Genomic DNA, 15496 nt, shown 5'->3' with positions numbered 1-15496 from the left:
TACCAAAAGTTGCTTTAATCTTGATGTCCATACCTTCTCAAGAATTATATGGTCCTTTGGATTTTATTTGGTACAAGTGCGGCCCATGATTTAATGATACAGACCATTGGTCTAAATGGGCCCCATCATGGATGGAACATGCCTTGAAATCTCCTGGAGTGGAAAATCATATCCATCCTAATTCCTACCTTCGTGTTTTTTTTTTTTTTTTTCCAGTTGAATGTGGACTGCTGGTGCATTTGTTTGGAGGTTACCGATGGAAGGATTAGAATTTGATCAATTGAGGACTGAGTGTGGGGCCGTGGTCCATCCATTGTGGGGTCCATCAGATCAACAGTATGGATTACCAAAGTATTTGCCCCACTTGTACAAACAACCTGAGGATGACATATATATTTACATATTTATATCATTTGGATCATATAATTCCCTGTATGATCACCAAGCTTTTTGGTCCTCGAGAGTTTGTAACTTTGTACTGACTTTCAAATTCAATCATGTAGATATCTGGAAATATGGGTGTTGCTAAAGATGCCCTGTCAGAGATTGCATCAAGACTTAGGGAGAGAACTCTTCGAGGTGCAAATGCTGCAGTAAATCCTGTACCTGCAGGTCCAATTCGGGGAGCTGCACCTCCAGGAAACTTCTCTGGAAGAGAGCTTCCTCCCCCTGGCATGATAGGGCCTGGGGGCTCTGGCAGTTTTGATCATTTGAAGGTACCTTGTTTGTTCAGCTAATATACGTATATGAAACTGAACTCCTACTGTAGTTCACCACCGCTTTGAAAATAATCGTGACTCATCCGGTCATGCTTCTCACTTCTGGTACTCAGATGCAGCTATCCACACCATCCGAATTGTGGGACGTGTTGTAGAGGGAGCATATCTCTAAATCACAAGCAAGGCTGACCATCCAATTGATGGTTTTCAAATGGATGGTTAGAAGTTAAATAGTGAGTGGTCCAGGTTCCAGGGCCACAATCAGATGCATCATCTTCTTAGTGTATTTTAAGATTATGTTGTATCCACAATTGGGTCAACGATTTGGATGGTCTATATTGCGGTACAACTATGCCATGTGTATAATTGAAGAGTCACCACTATGTCTTCAGTGATGGTGAATTATTGCAGGAGTCGAGCCTCGTATCTAATATGTAGTTTCATTCTCATATATATATTCTAGAATGTAAAATCATTGTTTGGTTTATATAGGAAGAGATTTCAAGCTGATCATTGTACTTTAGTCATTTTACATTTCTTGCATTTATCAGATCATCAAATTGTGTTGTTTTCCCCTGTAAACTCCTAGGAGTGTCTTGCAGAGCATTCTACACATGCACTTACGTATGAAATATTGGGTCTGGATGCATCTCAAAGACGCATCCAAGTGTGAAGAATATCTTGATGCACCATGTCCAATTGTCCATACTATAGTTAGCAAACATTTTTTTTTTTTTTTTTAAAGAAAATACTTGCCTAATTGCATTAAAGTTTTAAACTCCAATAATTTGTAAATCCAGAAGGGAAATTTCTTTCTTTTTCGTTAAATGAATTAAACTCTCTCTCTCTCTCTCTCTCTCTCTCTCTCAAAGAGTTCTCTTTTTCCTTCAAACGAGCATGAATAATATGAGGGAGATATTTCATTCCCACTGATATGAGAGGTGTGAATAGAGATGAAAGAGGGGAGGTTAGAATGGCTTTTGTGCCTCATAGGGACTAGGGATGCAGTGAAGGGGAAGCAATAGCCCTGCATCATGGTTTGTCTTCTTATCTTTTAGGTCCATTGGTTGTCGAAGGAGACTTACCAATGAGATCAAGTGGGCTGCTTTGAGAAGTTTGAAACTTGGTTCTAAACATCAGTAAAAACTGAGTTGACTTGCCAATTGATCCCAGTTTCAGTGGGCAATGGAACGAATCACCTTACTAAAATGGAACAGCAAGGACCAAAATGGGACTAGTTGGGGGAGTCGTACCGGTTTCAGTCTCCAAGCAAGTCTGACTTTGAAACCGCTATTTAAAATGATTTAGAGCTCTGGAGGCTTCTATTAAAGAAATAAGAGGCTTTTGCACTTCTCTTCATGTATATTTCTTACCATGTTTTGAGAGAGGCTAATGGGGTTGCCGATACTGTAGCCAAGTACACAGTAACAAGAGGTCGTACATTGGCAACTCATTTCCCTTTTCAATGTCTCAATCATTTGTCAACACGCATGCACACCCCTCACCCACAATGCTCGTAGATCTGTTTGGTAGCATACATGTATTGTTGTTTCTATGGACACAATTTTAACCTATTTTAAATTTTGTTGGTGTGCCCCATGTGGTGTGTGCGTGACAGCCAACCCATCCATCTAGTGCTCCCAATAACTTTATGGGTCCACAAAAATCACTCAATCCAATAATCAGGTGTGCCACACCATGGGAAACAATGGGCCGGGGCACCTGCTGTAGAAAATTCCCAAATTGAGTATGAGGCCCACGGATGTGTGTATGTCATCCAACTCGTGCATCAGGTGTGCCTACCATGATGAATTCGCACTAAAAATATCAGCCTAATCCAATCATCAGTTGGGCCCCACCAACTGAACTTGTATATATATGGGCATTTTTTCTGTTTTTTTGGTGGTGTGGGGTCAGCGTGGTGTTTATATGCATCTAACCAGTGCATCAGGGGCGCTCCACATGTTTGGATACCCCAAAACCAGCCCAATCCAATGGTCAGGTGGGCCCTGCCACTTGAATTTGTAGGCTCTTCGGCATTTAATCACTGTTTTCCATAGTGTGGTCCACCTAATTGTTGGATTGGCCTGATTTTTGGGCCACATTTTCATGGTGGAGTGTACCTGTTCATGGGTTGAATGTCATGCACACACCATGTGGGATGTCATGCACACACCATATAGGATGTCATGTACACACCATGCAGGACACATTTTCAACTGTTTGCACTATAACTACAGTGAAAACAGTGCATGTCATGCACACACCATGTAGGATGTGTGGATGTCATCCAACTCGTGCATCAGGCTTATCCACTGTGGTGAATTCCCACTAAAAATATCAGTCTAATCCAGTCACTAGGTGGGTCCCACCACATGAATTTGTATATATGTGGGCATTTTGTCATTGTTTTTTTGTTGCATGGGGCCCAACGTGGTGTTTATATACCATGCACCCCACATGATTGGACGCCCCAAAATCAGCCCAATGCAATGGTCAGGTGGGCCCTGCCACTTGAAATTGTAGGCTCTTGGGCATTTTTTCACTGTTTCCCATGTTGTGGCCGACCCTATGGTTGGATGGGCCTGATTTTTGGGGCATCTCGTTTCCATGGTGGAGTGCACCAGTTGGATAGGTCGGATGTCATGCACAGGTCATGTAGGATGTCATGCACACATAGAGCTGTACATGAACCAAGTTAGCTCGGTTAACTCGCTCGACTCCGACTTGGAAAAGCTCGACTCGACTCGGCTCGAAACTTGACTCAGTTCGAATCGATTTGACTCGGATCGGGTTCACTTAATAATATTTTGTGTGTATATATATATATATATATTAAAACCTAAACTCAAACTCAGCTTGTAGGCTTGAATTCGAACTTGGCTCGAGCTGGCCAGTCAGATTTGAAGACCAAGCTGAGCCGAGTTCGAGCTGGGGTAGCCTGCTGGCCGAGCCGGGCCAAGCTCGACACAGTTCGGCTCGTGTACAACTCTATCTGCACACACCATGCAGGACCCATCTTCAACTGTTTGCATAATAACTACGGCGAAAACATTTCACAATAGCTTTTCCTTACAGACAGGAGTACATATTATCTCCATATATAGCTGTTCCCTTTACTCTGTTTTATGTGTTAATGCCAACATATTAAACCTAAACTTCCTGTTCTCTGGTCTATTGGCATTTCCATTTCTGTGATGATTCCCCCGCCCCCCCTTGCAAAACTCAAACTGTATCAAGACCCGAATTTCTAGTACCATTTTTCCATATGGCAGTTTGCTGGTAATCGTCCATACCAGCGGCACTGATGGTTCAATTATCCAGACTTAATATGATGACCCCTGTCATATCAGTGGATGTCCCAGTGGAAGATCCTGGTTATTTTACTCCATTTTCTAGTCAATGCCGTCTTATACCCAAACTTCTCATTCTCTTGTTTGTTGATGTTTCCATATTAAAAACCCATTTAAATGTTGGGTGTTATGGCTTTAAATAGCGCATTGGTCAGGTTCTTTTTCTCCCTTTCTTCCTAGTAACCTGGAATGTTGTCTATGGAAAGAGTTTGGCTTGTTCAAAATCTCAGACATCATGATGTGATGTGTTTTTCAACTAGGAGCTCCAGTTTTGGGGTTTCCCAAAACTGCTGCATCATTTGTCACAGCGCGCGCGCACACACAGAGACACACATGTATGGGAGTGGAAGAGGGTGTGCTGGCAATAACTCTATTACCAAAATTCTCTTCGTATGCTTGAGACTCCTATGGGTTCACAATCATTCCAGAGAATATAGCATGTAGAATCATCGGTTTGCATGCTAGCAGTGAATTCATCTAAGGGCTTTTGTACTGACAAATTTTGAAAGACATGGTGTTGGGGAACTATGGAAGCACACAGAGTGGAATCAAGCAAAGTACACACAATCACACAACCAAGCCCAAACAAGAACAATCAGAATTTTTACGAGTAAAAACCCTTTCGGGAAAAAACCACGGCACAAAGTGATGAGTAATGTACTATGAAAGCAGAAATTAGAAGAGATAGTAGCTTACCGATTCGAAGAAGCCTCAAATCTCTTTCCACAAGCCTAAATATGCCCTTGAACCCTTAGGAACGAATTAGAAAACCCTAATACATCTCCTTACTCCCCGGTTACACTTGATATACATAGTGTTACTACTGGAATAGGAAACAACTTGCGCACTTATGCAATTTTGCACACATCTTCGATGAGACCTTCGATGGCATCGGCGCCCCATCGAGGATCTATCGATGGTCGATGCCATCGAATAGCAACACCAAAATGTTCCAGCAACCAACATGGATTTTCTCAATGGAATCGAGCATCTGTCAATGGCATCGAGTGGTTTGTCGATGACATCGACAGACCCCAATTACTGACAGATTTAAGACATCAACAACACATGGAAGCGTAAAACTTTTCAAAGCCCAATTTTTAAGAACCCTAGGATCATGGTATCCAAAAACAGTTACATAACAGCCATAATGGTAATGGTGGGCATTGTTACGCTTTATGGGGCTGTTATTATTATTATTTTTTGAATGGCCTTAACAACTGTTACAACCCCTATCATAATGATAATGACGGTGACCATTACGGCTACTTTTACCATTATTGAATGCCTTGGTTTAGATATAATCAACTTCCAAAACACACAAAACAATGGCCAGGATGTGACCTCAGATTTGTGCCATATGATTGTTGAAGAAGTCTGATGTCATCTTATAATGTAGGAAGTCTCTTCTTGATTTATCTCAGAAAAGCTGAGAGCAAATATACCTACGTAAATCCCGAGTTAGGGCTGGGGTATGCACACCTTGAGAGCCTTCCATAGGGTGGACCCTACACATGAATGTTTGATGAAGGATGAGAGAGATATCTCTTTCTACTTATCCGTTTCTTCTTTTTATTTTTTATTTTAATTCTCCTCTCTATCTATACTAGACATCCTTAGGGGTGGGACATCCAAGCCTCTTCGGGGAATACATGCTTACTCTACAATGGGATAGGACTATTTACAAGGAGCAATGTTCTCAAATGGCGTAAGTGATTGCATGCAACCCAAGGGGGTTGTGCGCATATGTGATCTCATAATAGCATATGCGATCGCACAACCCCCAAAACTTTTTTTTTAGAATAAAAAAACATGCGGAAAAGTAAGGGAAAAATGGAAAAAATAATGTAAAAATACTACAACTGGAGGAAATTGTTTTTTTTTTTTTTTTAAATAAATAGTTTCATTACCAAATTCATTAAAATTTTTTATATTTATTACATGTATTCAATGTTTAAATTATCGGTGATATTATCGAATTATCGCCGATAATTTCGGTATCGCTGGAGTTGCGACACTGAAACTCCCTTTTTTCGTTTCTCTTCCTAATATCGCCGATTTTTCGGCGATTTTTTCGATTTTTTGCGAAAAGTCGAGTTGTTAGCGAGAAATTGGTGACAAACAACCCATTTTTAACGATAAAAGGACCGATAACATCGGAGCGTTGCGTAAATACGCAAAATATCCCAAAAAAGGGGAAAAATGGGAAAACTTGCGGATTTCCGTACCTGTAGAAGAGGAGGGCCAATCGTAAAAGAGGATTGGTGAACAGAAATTGCGGTGGGCCAATTGATTGATCGGTGTGCCGTAGGTGCCATCTAATCTCTACTTTTCACTTTTTTCCTTCAAATACGTCAAAAATTTCAAACCTAAAGATGATTTCAGCGAAGAATCTGCCGAAGATTAGGGATTTGGAGAGATTTTGTTTTGGAAATTTAGGGTTTTGAGGGTTCCCTTCTGAAAACCTCTTCAATTTTGAAAACGGCCTCACAATGAGTGGGTTTTTTCGGATATAGATTTCCTGCAAAACCCTTTCACGAAATGGGATTGCATACTGAGTTAGTACGCTTTTATCGTACTGAGTAAACTTAGTTGGGCCTACTATGAATATATGTGGGTTATCCACGCTGTCCATCCGTTATTAAAGATCATTTTAGTGGTTGATTCTAAAATATAAGTACGCCCAGAGCTCAAGTGGACCACACCAAAGGAAATAGTGGGAATAATGACTTCCACTGTTGAAACCTTGCTAGGGCCGAAAGTGATGTTTATTTGTCATCCAACCTGTTCATAAGATCACAAAGACATGGATGAAGGGAAAACACAAATATCAGCTTGATCCAAAACTTCTGTGGGCCCTAAGAAATTTTCAACGGTAGAATTTCAATTCACACTGTTTCCCGTGGTGAGGTCCACCTGAGATTTGGGTATATTTCATTTTTAGAATCCAACCATCAAATTATCTATTAAAATGGATGGACAATAGATAAAATATGTATATCATGGTGGACCCCACAGAGTTTACTCAGTACGTTTAAGGTACTAAGTTACTCAACACGCAATCCGCTTCCCCCTTTCGCAGGAAGTTCCTGCGCAAGGATTATGTGTGGGGCCCACTTAGATGTTTATGAGAGATCCAACCCCTCTATCCATTTTTGAAGATCATTTTATGACGTGAGACAACAAAAGAGGAGGATCCAAAACTCAAGTTGGCCACACGAGAGGAAATAGTGGATATTTAGTGACCACCGTTGAAACATTTATATGGCTATAAAAGTTTTGTAACGGTCTAATTTTTTTAGTGTTTTCGCTTTATCTGAGTGAAAATGATCTTATAAACGGTTTAGATGGCATATAAACAGCGAGGTGGAACCTAGGAAGGTTTCAACAGTAGACATTCCTTTCCCCACTGTTTCATCTCCTATGGCCCACTTGAGTTTTGGATCCCCCTAATTTTTGGTAGCATGTGTTCAAATGGGGTCGAAAAACGGATGGACGGGTTTGATTTCTAACAAACATCTCAGTGGGCCCCACCCAGAATCCTTGCGCAGGAACTTCCTACGAAAGGGTTTCACAGGAAACCCGCGTCCGGTTTTTACGGGGAAATTGGACTGTCGTACTGAGTAACTCAGTACGCTCCTTTGGTACTGAGTAAACTCTGTTAGGCCCACCATGAATGTATCTAGTCTATCCACGCTGTCCATCCGTTTTTCCATCTTATTTTAGGGGTTGAGACCAAAATTTAAGCATACCCAAAGATCAAGTGGACCATACCATTGGAAACAGTTGGAATAATAACTTCCACCGTTGAAACATTTCTTAGGCCCACAGTGATGTTTATTTCTCATCCAACCTGTTCATAGGATCACACAGACATGGATGAAGGGAAAACACAAATACAAGCTCGATCCAAAACTTTTGTGGTCCCCAAGAAATTTTTAACGGTAGATGTTCCATTCACACTGTTTCCCATTGTGTGTTCCACTTGTTTGTATCCGTGGATTGATGGGTCGATGTTCTGTGGGGCCATCATAATGATAAATATTTTATCAATGTCGTCCATTTATTTTGATAGATAATTTTAAGGCATGAGTCCAAAATGAGACAGATCTGCATCTCAGGTGGACCACACTATGGGAAACAGTGGTGTGATTAAATGCCCACCATTAAAAACAGTGGTATGGCCCACCACCAAATTTTTGGATCTGCCTAACTGTTAGAACATTGTCCTATTGTGGCCTTTTAAAACAGATGGTAGGAGTGGATTTGTGATGTACATCTCTATCATGCAAAAACCACACTGATTGGATAATCCAATCCATCCTTGATTTGGCATCTTTGAGTTCATTCACTTTTACATGTCTTAATTACTGTATGCCAACTGCATTTGTAATATATAAACTCATTCTGGTTGCTATTAAAGTGATTTTTTATGGCATTGCATGCTTTTTGGGTCCCATTAAATGAAAACTTATTATGTAATGCATTCTTTTTGCAATTTTTTCATTCCTGAATATGTAAATATGTGTATTCATGCATGTCCTGAAGTTTCACTGAAAAATTCCACCATTTTCTCCATGTTTCCCCCCTTTTTTCCTGCATTTTCAGTTATCGGTGATAACGATATTATATCTTTATCTCTGTCCAGCGAAACTTGTAGCGATACTGACAACTCAAACACTGCATGTATTAGACTATTAGACTCTAACAAGTCAACTATTAGTCTTGGAGAGAGAGAGAGAGAGAGAGAGAGAGAGAGAGAGAGAGAGAGAGAGATGTCATCACATACTTCTTTTTGCAACCACATAATGCCTAACAGTACAAAAACAACATATGCCACTATGACATATGTGGTCCATGGTCTCCAAATGGCATATGTGATTGCATATGATAACACTAATAAGGAGGAATTATGGTTTCAGAGGGATGCACTAGGTATGTTGCTCTTCACCTCTATAGACTTTAATTTGCCCTACTAAAAAAGGTCTGTAAACCTTCCTTATCCATGCATCCAAATTGATCAACTTCCTCCACTATGTAATGGCATCCACTTTTGACCATAACCTCATGCTGTCCTAAGAGGTGAGATCTTAACCATTAGATGTCCATTGAGCACAATAAAACATTTTTAATGGTTAAAACAAAAACTCAATGGTTGACAACATTTGATTAGACATTTGAAACCTTTTAAGTGGTGGGTTCAACTAGAAAACCACTTGATTGACGGTCCAGACACTAAGATCTAAGTTACTAATAAGTTCCTTGGGGTGACCAATAGTTTTCATGTTGAGCATAGGACGATGACCGCATTCTTGAAGCATATACCCAACTACACCCGCGTGTCAACCACCAATGTAACCTTGCAAGGTGAGCCAAAGCACAAAACACCAGGAGCTTGTACTCCACACATGACCTCAAGTCTAAGTACTAGTCAAAGCTAGTACATGATCAAGTCGATCCGTTCCGAGCATGATGAGTCTCCCAAATTAAAGATAATGTGATCATCCAATGCATGTGCTCAACCAAGCCTAAACGTAAAGAACCTGCATTTCTTGAACACTCACAGTCCTATCCAGGGTAGGGCCATGACACAATTATCCTGATGGTGGGCATCTTTCATCCCAACTCGTCGTTGGTTCCCTCACAGGATGACCAATTAACCTTTTATGGATTGCCCAATCTTGCTTGATTATGGAATTTAGGGTGTTGAGATCCATGAAATACAAATCTCCCTTGGCCTGTGGTTGTCGTGTCCAAACTCACCTCCTCCTAGGACAACCGAAGGAATCCCTCCCTCTAACCCATTAAATCAGATCTAGTAAAGATTTACCCTCATATTAATTATGACATTTGTGGTGTAAACCAAACGTGGTCATTAAAATATATGATCATAACCTGTGTTCGAAGTATTGGTATCGCTACAAGTTTCGCTGGCCAGGGATATGGAAACGATATCGATATCGCCGATAATATCGCTGATTACCGGAAATGCAGGGAAACATAGGATAAACAGTGAAATTTTCAGCGAAATTTTAGGAGATGTTAAAATGTACATATTTGCATATTTAGAAAGAAAAAAATTACAAAAAGAATGCATACACAACAAGTTTCCATTTAATAGGGCCTTAAAAGCATGTGTTGGTGTAAGAAATCAGTCCAACCATCCTCTCTGGCCAATTGAACCATCCAACCCTCCATCCAAACATCCATCGATATTGCAAAATATCAAACAACTTATGATATTTCACCAAGAAATTATCAACAATTGGAAAGGAAACGAAAGATTGTGGTCTCAATATCTCGCATGTTGCGATATCGATAATATCGAGATATTATCAATATTATCAATGACAAATTGAACACTACACACAACCATGTGCCCATGGAAAAAATTTGAAATAAAAAAATTTCTAATAAACAAAAATTTGATGATATCAATACGTTGGTAATATTATTGAAATATTGTCAATACACTTATGATACAAGCATTACCTAGAATTTACATAGTCGAAAATATTGGTGATATTAATGCATTGGCAATACAAGTGACACCCAAAATTTACATAATTGAAAATATTGACGATTACATTAGCAATATTGATACGTTGGCGATACTTAGCGATACATTGCTAATACCTAGAATTTCTTATACTACTATCGTTATCGATATTGCTACCAGTGTTATCGGTGTCGCTGAGCTAGAGATAAAGATAATATCGGAGATATTTCGATAATATCCTAGATAATTCGAACACTGATCATTACCATCATCATTGGCTTTTCAGTGCATACAGTACAAACACTTCAGTTTGCTGACATTGACGTAGGATCAAGCCGCTTACTGCCCCCTTTTGCTTCAAGAGTCAAGATCCATTCGTTTACCTTTAATTTATTTGCATCAACATGCATGCGCACGCACAAGAGGTCTCACTCAACTTGTTGGATGAGAGTGTTATTGACCTACCACAGTGCATGATTCCCTCTGTGTCAAGTGTGTATGACATCCAACCTATCCAACAGGTTAGCACCAGCATGAAGATTCCCCAGTGCAAAAACTGGGATGATTTTTGTGCCATCTGTTCATCAGTGTGAGGCCAACCTTTTGGATGAGTTAATGTCATGCAAACATGGCACACCGACATTGTCAATTTATGTGCTATTTGGAAGGTAACTTATTGTCAAACTAGTTGTGCGTTAAATTGCAAACCCCTTTATAATTCTTTTATATGAATCCCACCTTATGTTGAATTGCATCTCTTTACTCCATCTTGGGGCCATCCTTCTTTAGCTAATATAGATAAAAAATTGTGTCGAAGTTTTATGCTGCTTGTGATAACTATAGTTGTTGCTGCTTGAAGGGTGGTCCACACGGATATGAAGCTCAGGGACATCCAGTCCAGCCACCTGCTCCTGGGTATAGTAACTTCCACGGAACTCGAATTACTCGTTCAGACTTTTTGATTCTTACAATAGTGACTGAAGTGGCCTCTCTCTCTCTCTCTCTCTCTCTCTCTCTCTCTTCATGTGCTCCTTCAGGTACCCAAACATTAACAGCTCTGTGGAGGTTAAGATTCCAAACAGTGCAGTGGCTGCTGTTCTTGGAATGGGTGGAAGCAACATTTCCAATATCCGTCAGGTAAGCCAGACATGTACTACAATCAACAAAAAATTAATGAAAAATGTGATTTTTACTTCTTTTTTTTTTTTTTTTTAAAAAAAGCCATTGGTGTGAGTTTGGTTGCACCTAATATCAAGAAAATTTGCACCCAACTAGACTGCTTAAACTTGAAGTCTCAAGATATTTGTGCAGCCAAACGCACCCTAAGTTAAGAAAAACAAATGCTTATTCCCATTTCTAATGTTTATTACTCGTTTATTTATATTAGTCTCAAATAGATGTCTTAAACGGTTAAATTTTATTCTATCATTTGCCTAAATATTCTGATGATCTTTTTCCTTAGGGCTTGTTTGGCTCTTGGGATCCAGCTCTGAGAAATGGATTCCATTAGTGAGGGGCTGAATTTATTTTTGGGTCCTAGGAAAGGGTGGGAAATGAATTCCCATGGGAATCCAATTCCCAAACATTTTCACCTTGATTCCCATCTCTAAGATGGGTTGCAAAAGTTTGGAAAGTGGATTCCCATCCAAAAACATTTGTTTTTCTCAATGTCCATAGTCATATTTTTGAAAGGGATAAAAAGGCCTCCCCCTCTCCTAACAACTCTTTCTCAATATCCAAAAACACAAACTGAATTCCTGAGTATAGCTCTGCCAATACCCAAACACCATGGACATTCTCTTTCACTGGGAATCCGTTCCATGGAGCTAGATTACTGACCCCTTTCAAGATCCCAGGGAACCAAATGACCCCTAAATGTTTGGCATAATGGTATGTTTTCCTTCTTTATTTATTTATTTATTTATTTTTCCATTTTATCAATATCTTGTAAATGTAAAGAAAGAAAGAATGCTGCGGTGTTACGTGTCGGTTATGAGTTGGAATGTGATGTGGTTACCGTATTTTGTTGGACTGAGATTTTGGATCGTACTATATGAGGTCAGCCCTCAAAGTAATGGAGTTTTCATCTGGTTCTAGCATTCCATACAGGCGGTCCATATGTTGTTGACCAAAATCCCACCATCAAACTATCACAGCTATCTGTTCGGTGGGCTTTTGGTGTTGCATATGGATCATTGCTGTCAATTTGCAGGCAAATTATCGGGTGGCTAAGATTGTCAGGTGGGAAAAGTTTGTTCAGCATTGCCCATCCATGATTAATGGCAATGATCACTTAAAGTGGCCTGCATCTGTAAGGAGCACTTATTGGAGTGATAATGCCAGCAGTTCGTGCCATGCAATTTTTTCCAAGTTGTATGCTATGGTCTGTACTGCCCTCAGAAAAAGAAGCTATGGTGTATAATATTAGGTAAGGGTCCGTTCGGATGCTCCTGCCTTTTGGGGTGGATGGGATGCCCGGGCATACTTCACTGCCCTGGAAAACTTCTGAGTTCAGCTTGAAGTTGTCTGAATTTCACCCTCTCAAGATGCAGTTTTAGGGAAACTTGCCCATCTGCCAAAAGCGCTGGCCCCAAACGGTAGCTGACTCGTTTACCATGAATTTTTGATCCAATTGCAATTTAGGGCACGCCCAAACTTTTGTTGACCTGTTACATACTTTCACCAAACATGATTGGAAGTCAGATGGTTGAACCAGGATCACTAATTTTCCATTGGAATTCAGATTTCTGGGGCGAAAGTGAAACTACATGATTCTCAGTCAGGGGCTTCAGAATGCATTGTAGAGATCCACGGGTCATCTGAGCAAATGAATGCAGCGCAAAGCCTCCTTCAGGCCTTTGTAGCTTCTGGTGGAGCTGCGCAAAGAGGTATGAACCCACCATCCTACTAGCAAAAGAATCTTCAAAAGGTTTCCATCTAGTTTCTGACCAGCCATCCTCATTTCCATGAATGAAAAAAAAAAAAAAAAATTGAAAGAAAAGGAAAATATCAGCTAGAATGGGATCAGAAGAGGCATTTTGTAAAGCACTGGCTGAGACATTTGTATATTTCTAATCATACAATGTGTGGTTTTCGCAACTAGGAAAATGTGTATCTTTCTGTTTGATAGAGAAAAGAGAAGTGTGGAAACTTGCCGTGTGGGGAGAAATGGGTTTTTCCAAGATAGGGTATTGAGCCTCTTGACAAATGTAGTTTATTTAAGCATGGGTTCCCAAGCGTGTTGACCATAGTTTGGCAATCTAGTTTAGTCTAATGAGTGAGGGGATGGCTGGAAGATGTCCAACAATGGAAGATTCCAGCCTTATTTTCTGTTGTTTTTTTTTTTCCTTATCTATATTTGTAGGACACTGATCAAACGGCTGTTTTCGTCCGATCTTAGAAAAGTTGAGAAGTTGTCAACATATCTTTTATGATAAAAATTGCTGCCTCTTGTACACCATTTGAAAATCAAATTGCATCTGAAAAAGAAAAGAAAAGAAAACTACTGATGTTTTCTTTCGCACGCCTGAGTTAAGGCACGCAACTTCTCTACACGCCACCACATGTGCCAATGTGGTACACAGGTGTGAGATCGAGTTATCCATCAGGTGATCCCATTGTATATGTCCTTGATCAAAACTCAGGCTGGTTGACTGATCAGGTGGGCCACATACCATGTAACTAATGGATGGTTGTTTTCTCAGCTATCGTGTCTCAAACATCGTGGTTTGTGCGATGAATGAACCAACCTGATATTTCTACCAGGGCATTGACGTGTGTGGGAACACCTGATGGGTGGGTCGGATCTCACATCCGCATGCCGGCATTGGCACATGTGGTCGCGTGTAGAGCAGCTGCACCTTATAGATGTGTTATTATTATTGGGTCTTGTTGAAGATGCAATGTTGCTAATATAATTTCTTGTCAAAAATACTAGCAAGCAGCTCCATTAGTCTATGTTGTTCCTCTTCATGGCGCATGTGCCCCACATTTGTTGTGATGATGACTGTTGGCATGGTGGGTTACCAGGTTAACGATGTTGTCTCTCTCAATGAAAGAGAAGTCGAAATGATTCTTTCAGAAATTGATGCTCTTGAGTTTAGGTTCTGAATGATGGGGCTGCAGTTTGAGCCCGCTGAGCTTTTGGTCGGCCCAATAAATTTTGAATGTGGACCCCACCTTCATGCGATCCAGATGGTTCATGTGGTGTGCATTGTTGATGGGAGATAATCCACAAAACTTCGCCCAGATCGTAACTGTCTCGTTTTCCTTTCTAAATGCAGATCATTGGTTGTAATTTTTCATTTTTTCGCTGAATGACGGGATCATTAAATGGGTGAGATATCAGACAGTGGCCCATTCCACATGGATCTGGCCAAGGTTGTAGAGATGATGCAGGTCCCACCTGTACTGCTGCTGGATTGAACAGAAATGGATCAGACCAGTTACCATGCAAAGAATCTGAAAAAGCTCAAAGATCCAGGTATTAAACCATCCTAGCCATCCAATCCATGACCTCAAGAAGGTTGAGAAAAGGGAGAAATGCTCCACATTCTGTAGGGGAGTAGCTGTCCATTACTACTCAAGACAGCTGAAAGGAAGATTCGTTGTAGGTGAATCTTTTGGCTGTTTCATATTTTGATTAGACAACGGAAAGATTGCCCATAGTGGACATTTGCTGTGGGTGTTTCATAGCGAGGCGTTTCCCTTTGTTTCAACAGATTATATAGAGTTTTCAACTCATCTACTGAACGTAGTGAGTTTTAGAGAGCACCGTTCATCATCTCGCTATCTGCCTGCTGCAATCAAAATTGGACACGTGGCACAGTAGTTTCATAATCTGGGGTTCTTAGGGAAGGCCACGCTGTGGGCAAGACCATATATGGAAATTGAATGATTGGATGATCTTTCCTACAATCTACTAG

General features: G+C 40.3%; 1 protein-coding gene across 2 annotated transcripts in view; it reads left to right on the top strand.

Moving 5' to 3' along the window:
- The window catches only part of LOC131237658 (KH domain-containing protein HEN4-like), a 29008-nt gene extending 15268 nt beyond the window's left edge, over positions 1–13740 (top strand). The window contains exons 5-8 of one of the 2 annotated variants that reach the window (XM_058235548.1): positions 504–716; positions 11431–11486; positions 11609–11708; positions 13315–13740. In XM_058235548.1, coding sequence (XP_058091531.1) covers positions 504–716; positions 11431–11486; positions 11609–11708; positions 13315–13482 — 537 coding nt within the window. In that variant the 3' untranslated portion in view covers positions 13483–13740. Of the gene's footprint in view, positions 1–503; positions 717–11414; positions 11487–11608; positions 11709–13314 lie in introns of those variants that run through there. The other variant, XM_058235549.1, reaches the window with a different exon arrangement.
- Positions 13741–15496: the final 1756 nt, after the last annotated feature.

This window comes from Magnolia sinica, chromosome 2 (genome assembly GCF_029962835.1).
Source record: "Magnolia sinica isolate HGM2019 chromosome 2, MsV1, whole genome shotgun sequence".
In the NCBI taxonomy this organism is placed as follows: Eukaryota; Viridiplantae; Streptophyta; class Magnoliopsida; order Magnoliales; family Magnoliaceae; genus Magnolia; species Magnolia sinica.
The sequence above is the reverse complement of the archived record's forward strand: the minus strand, read 5'-3'. Positions and strand labels throughout refer to the sequence as shown.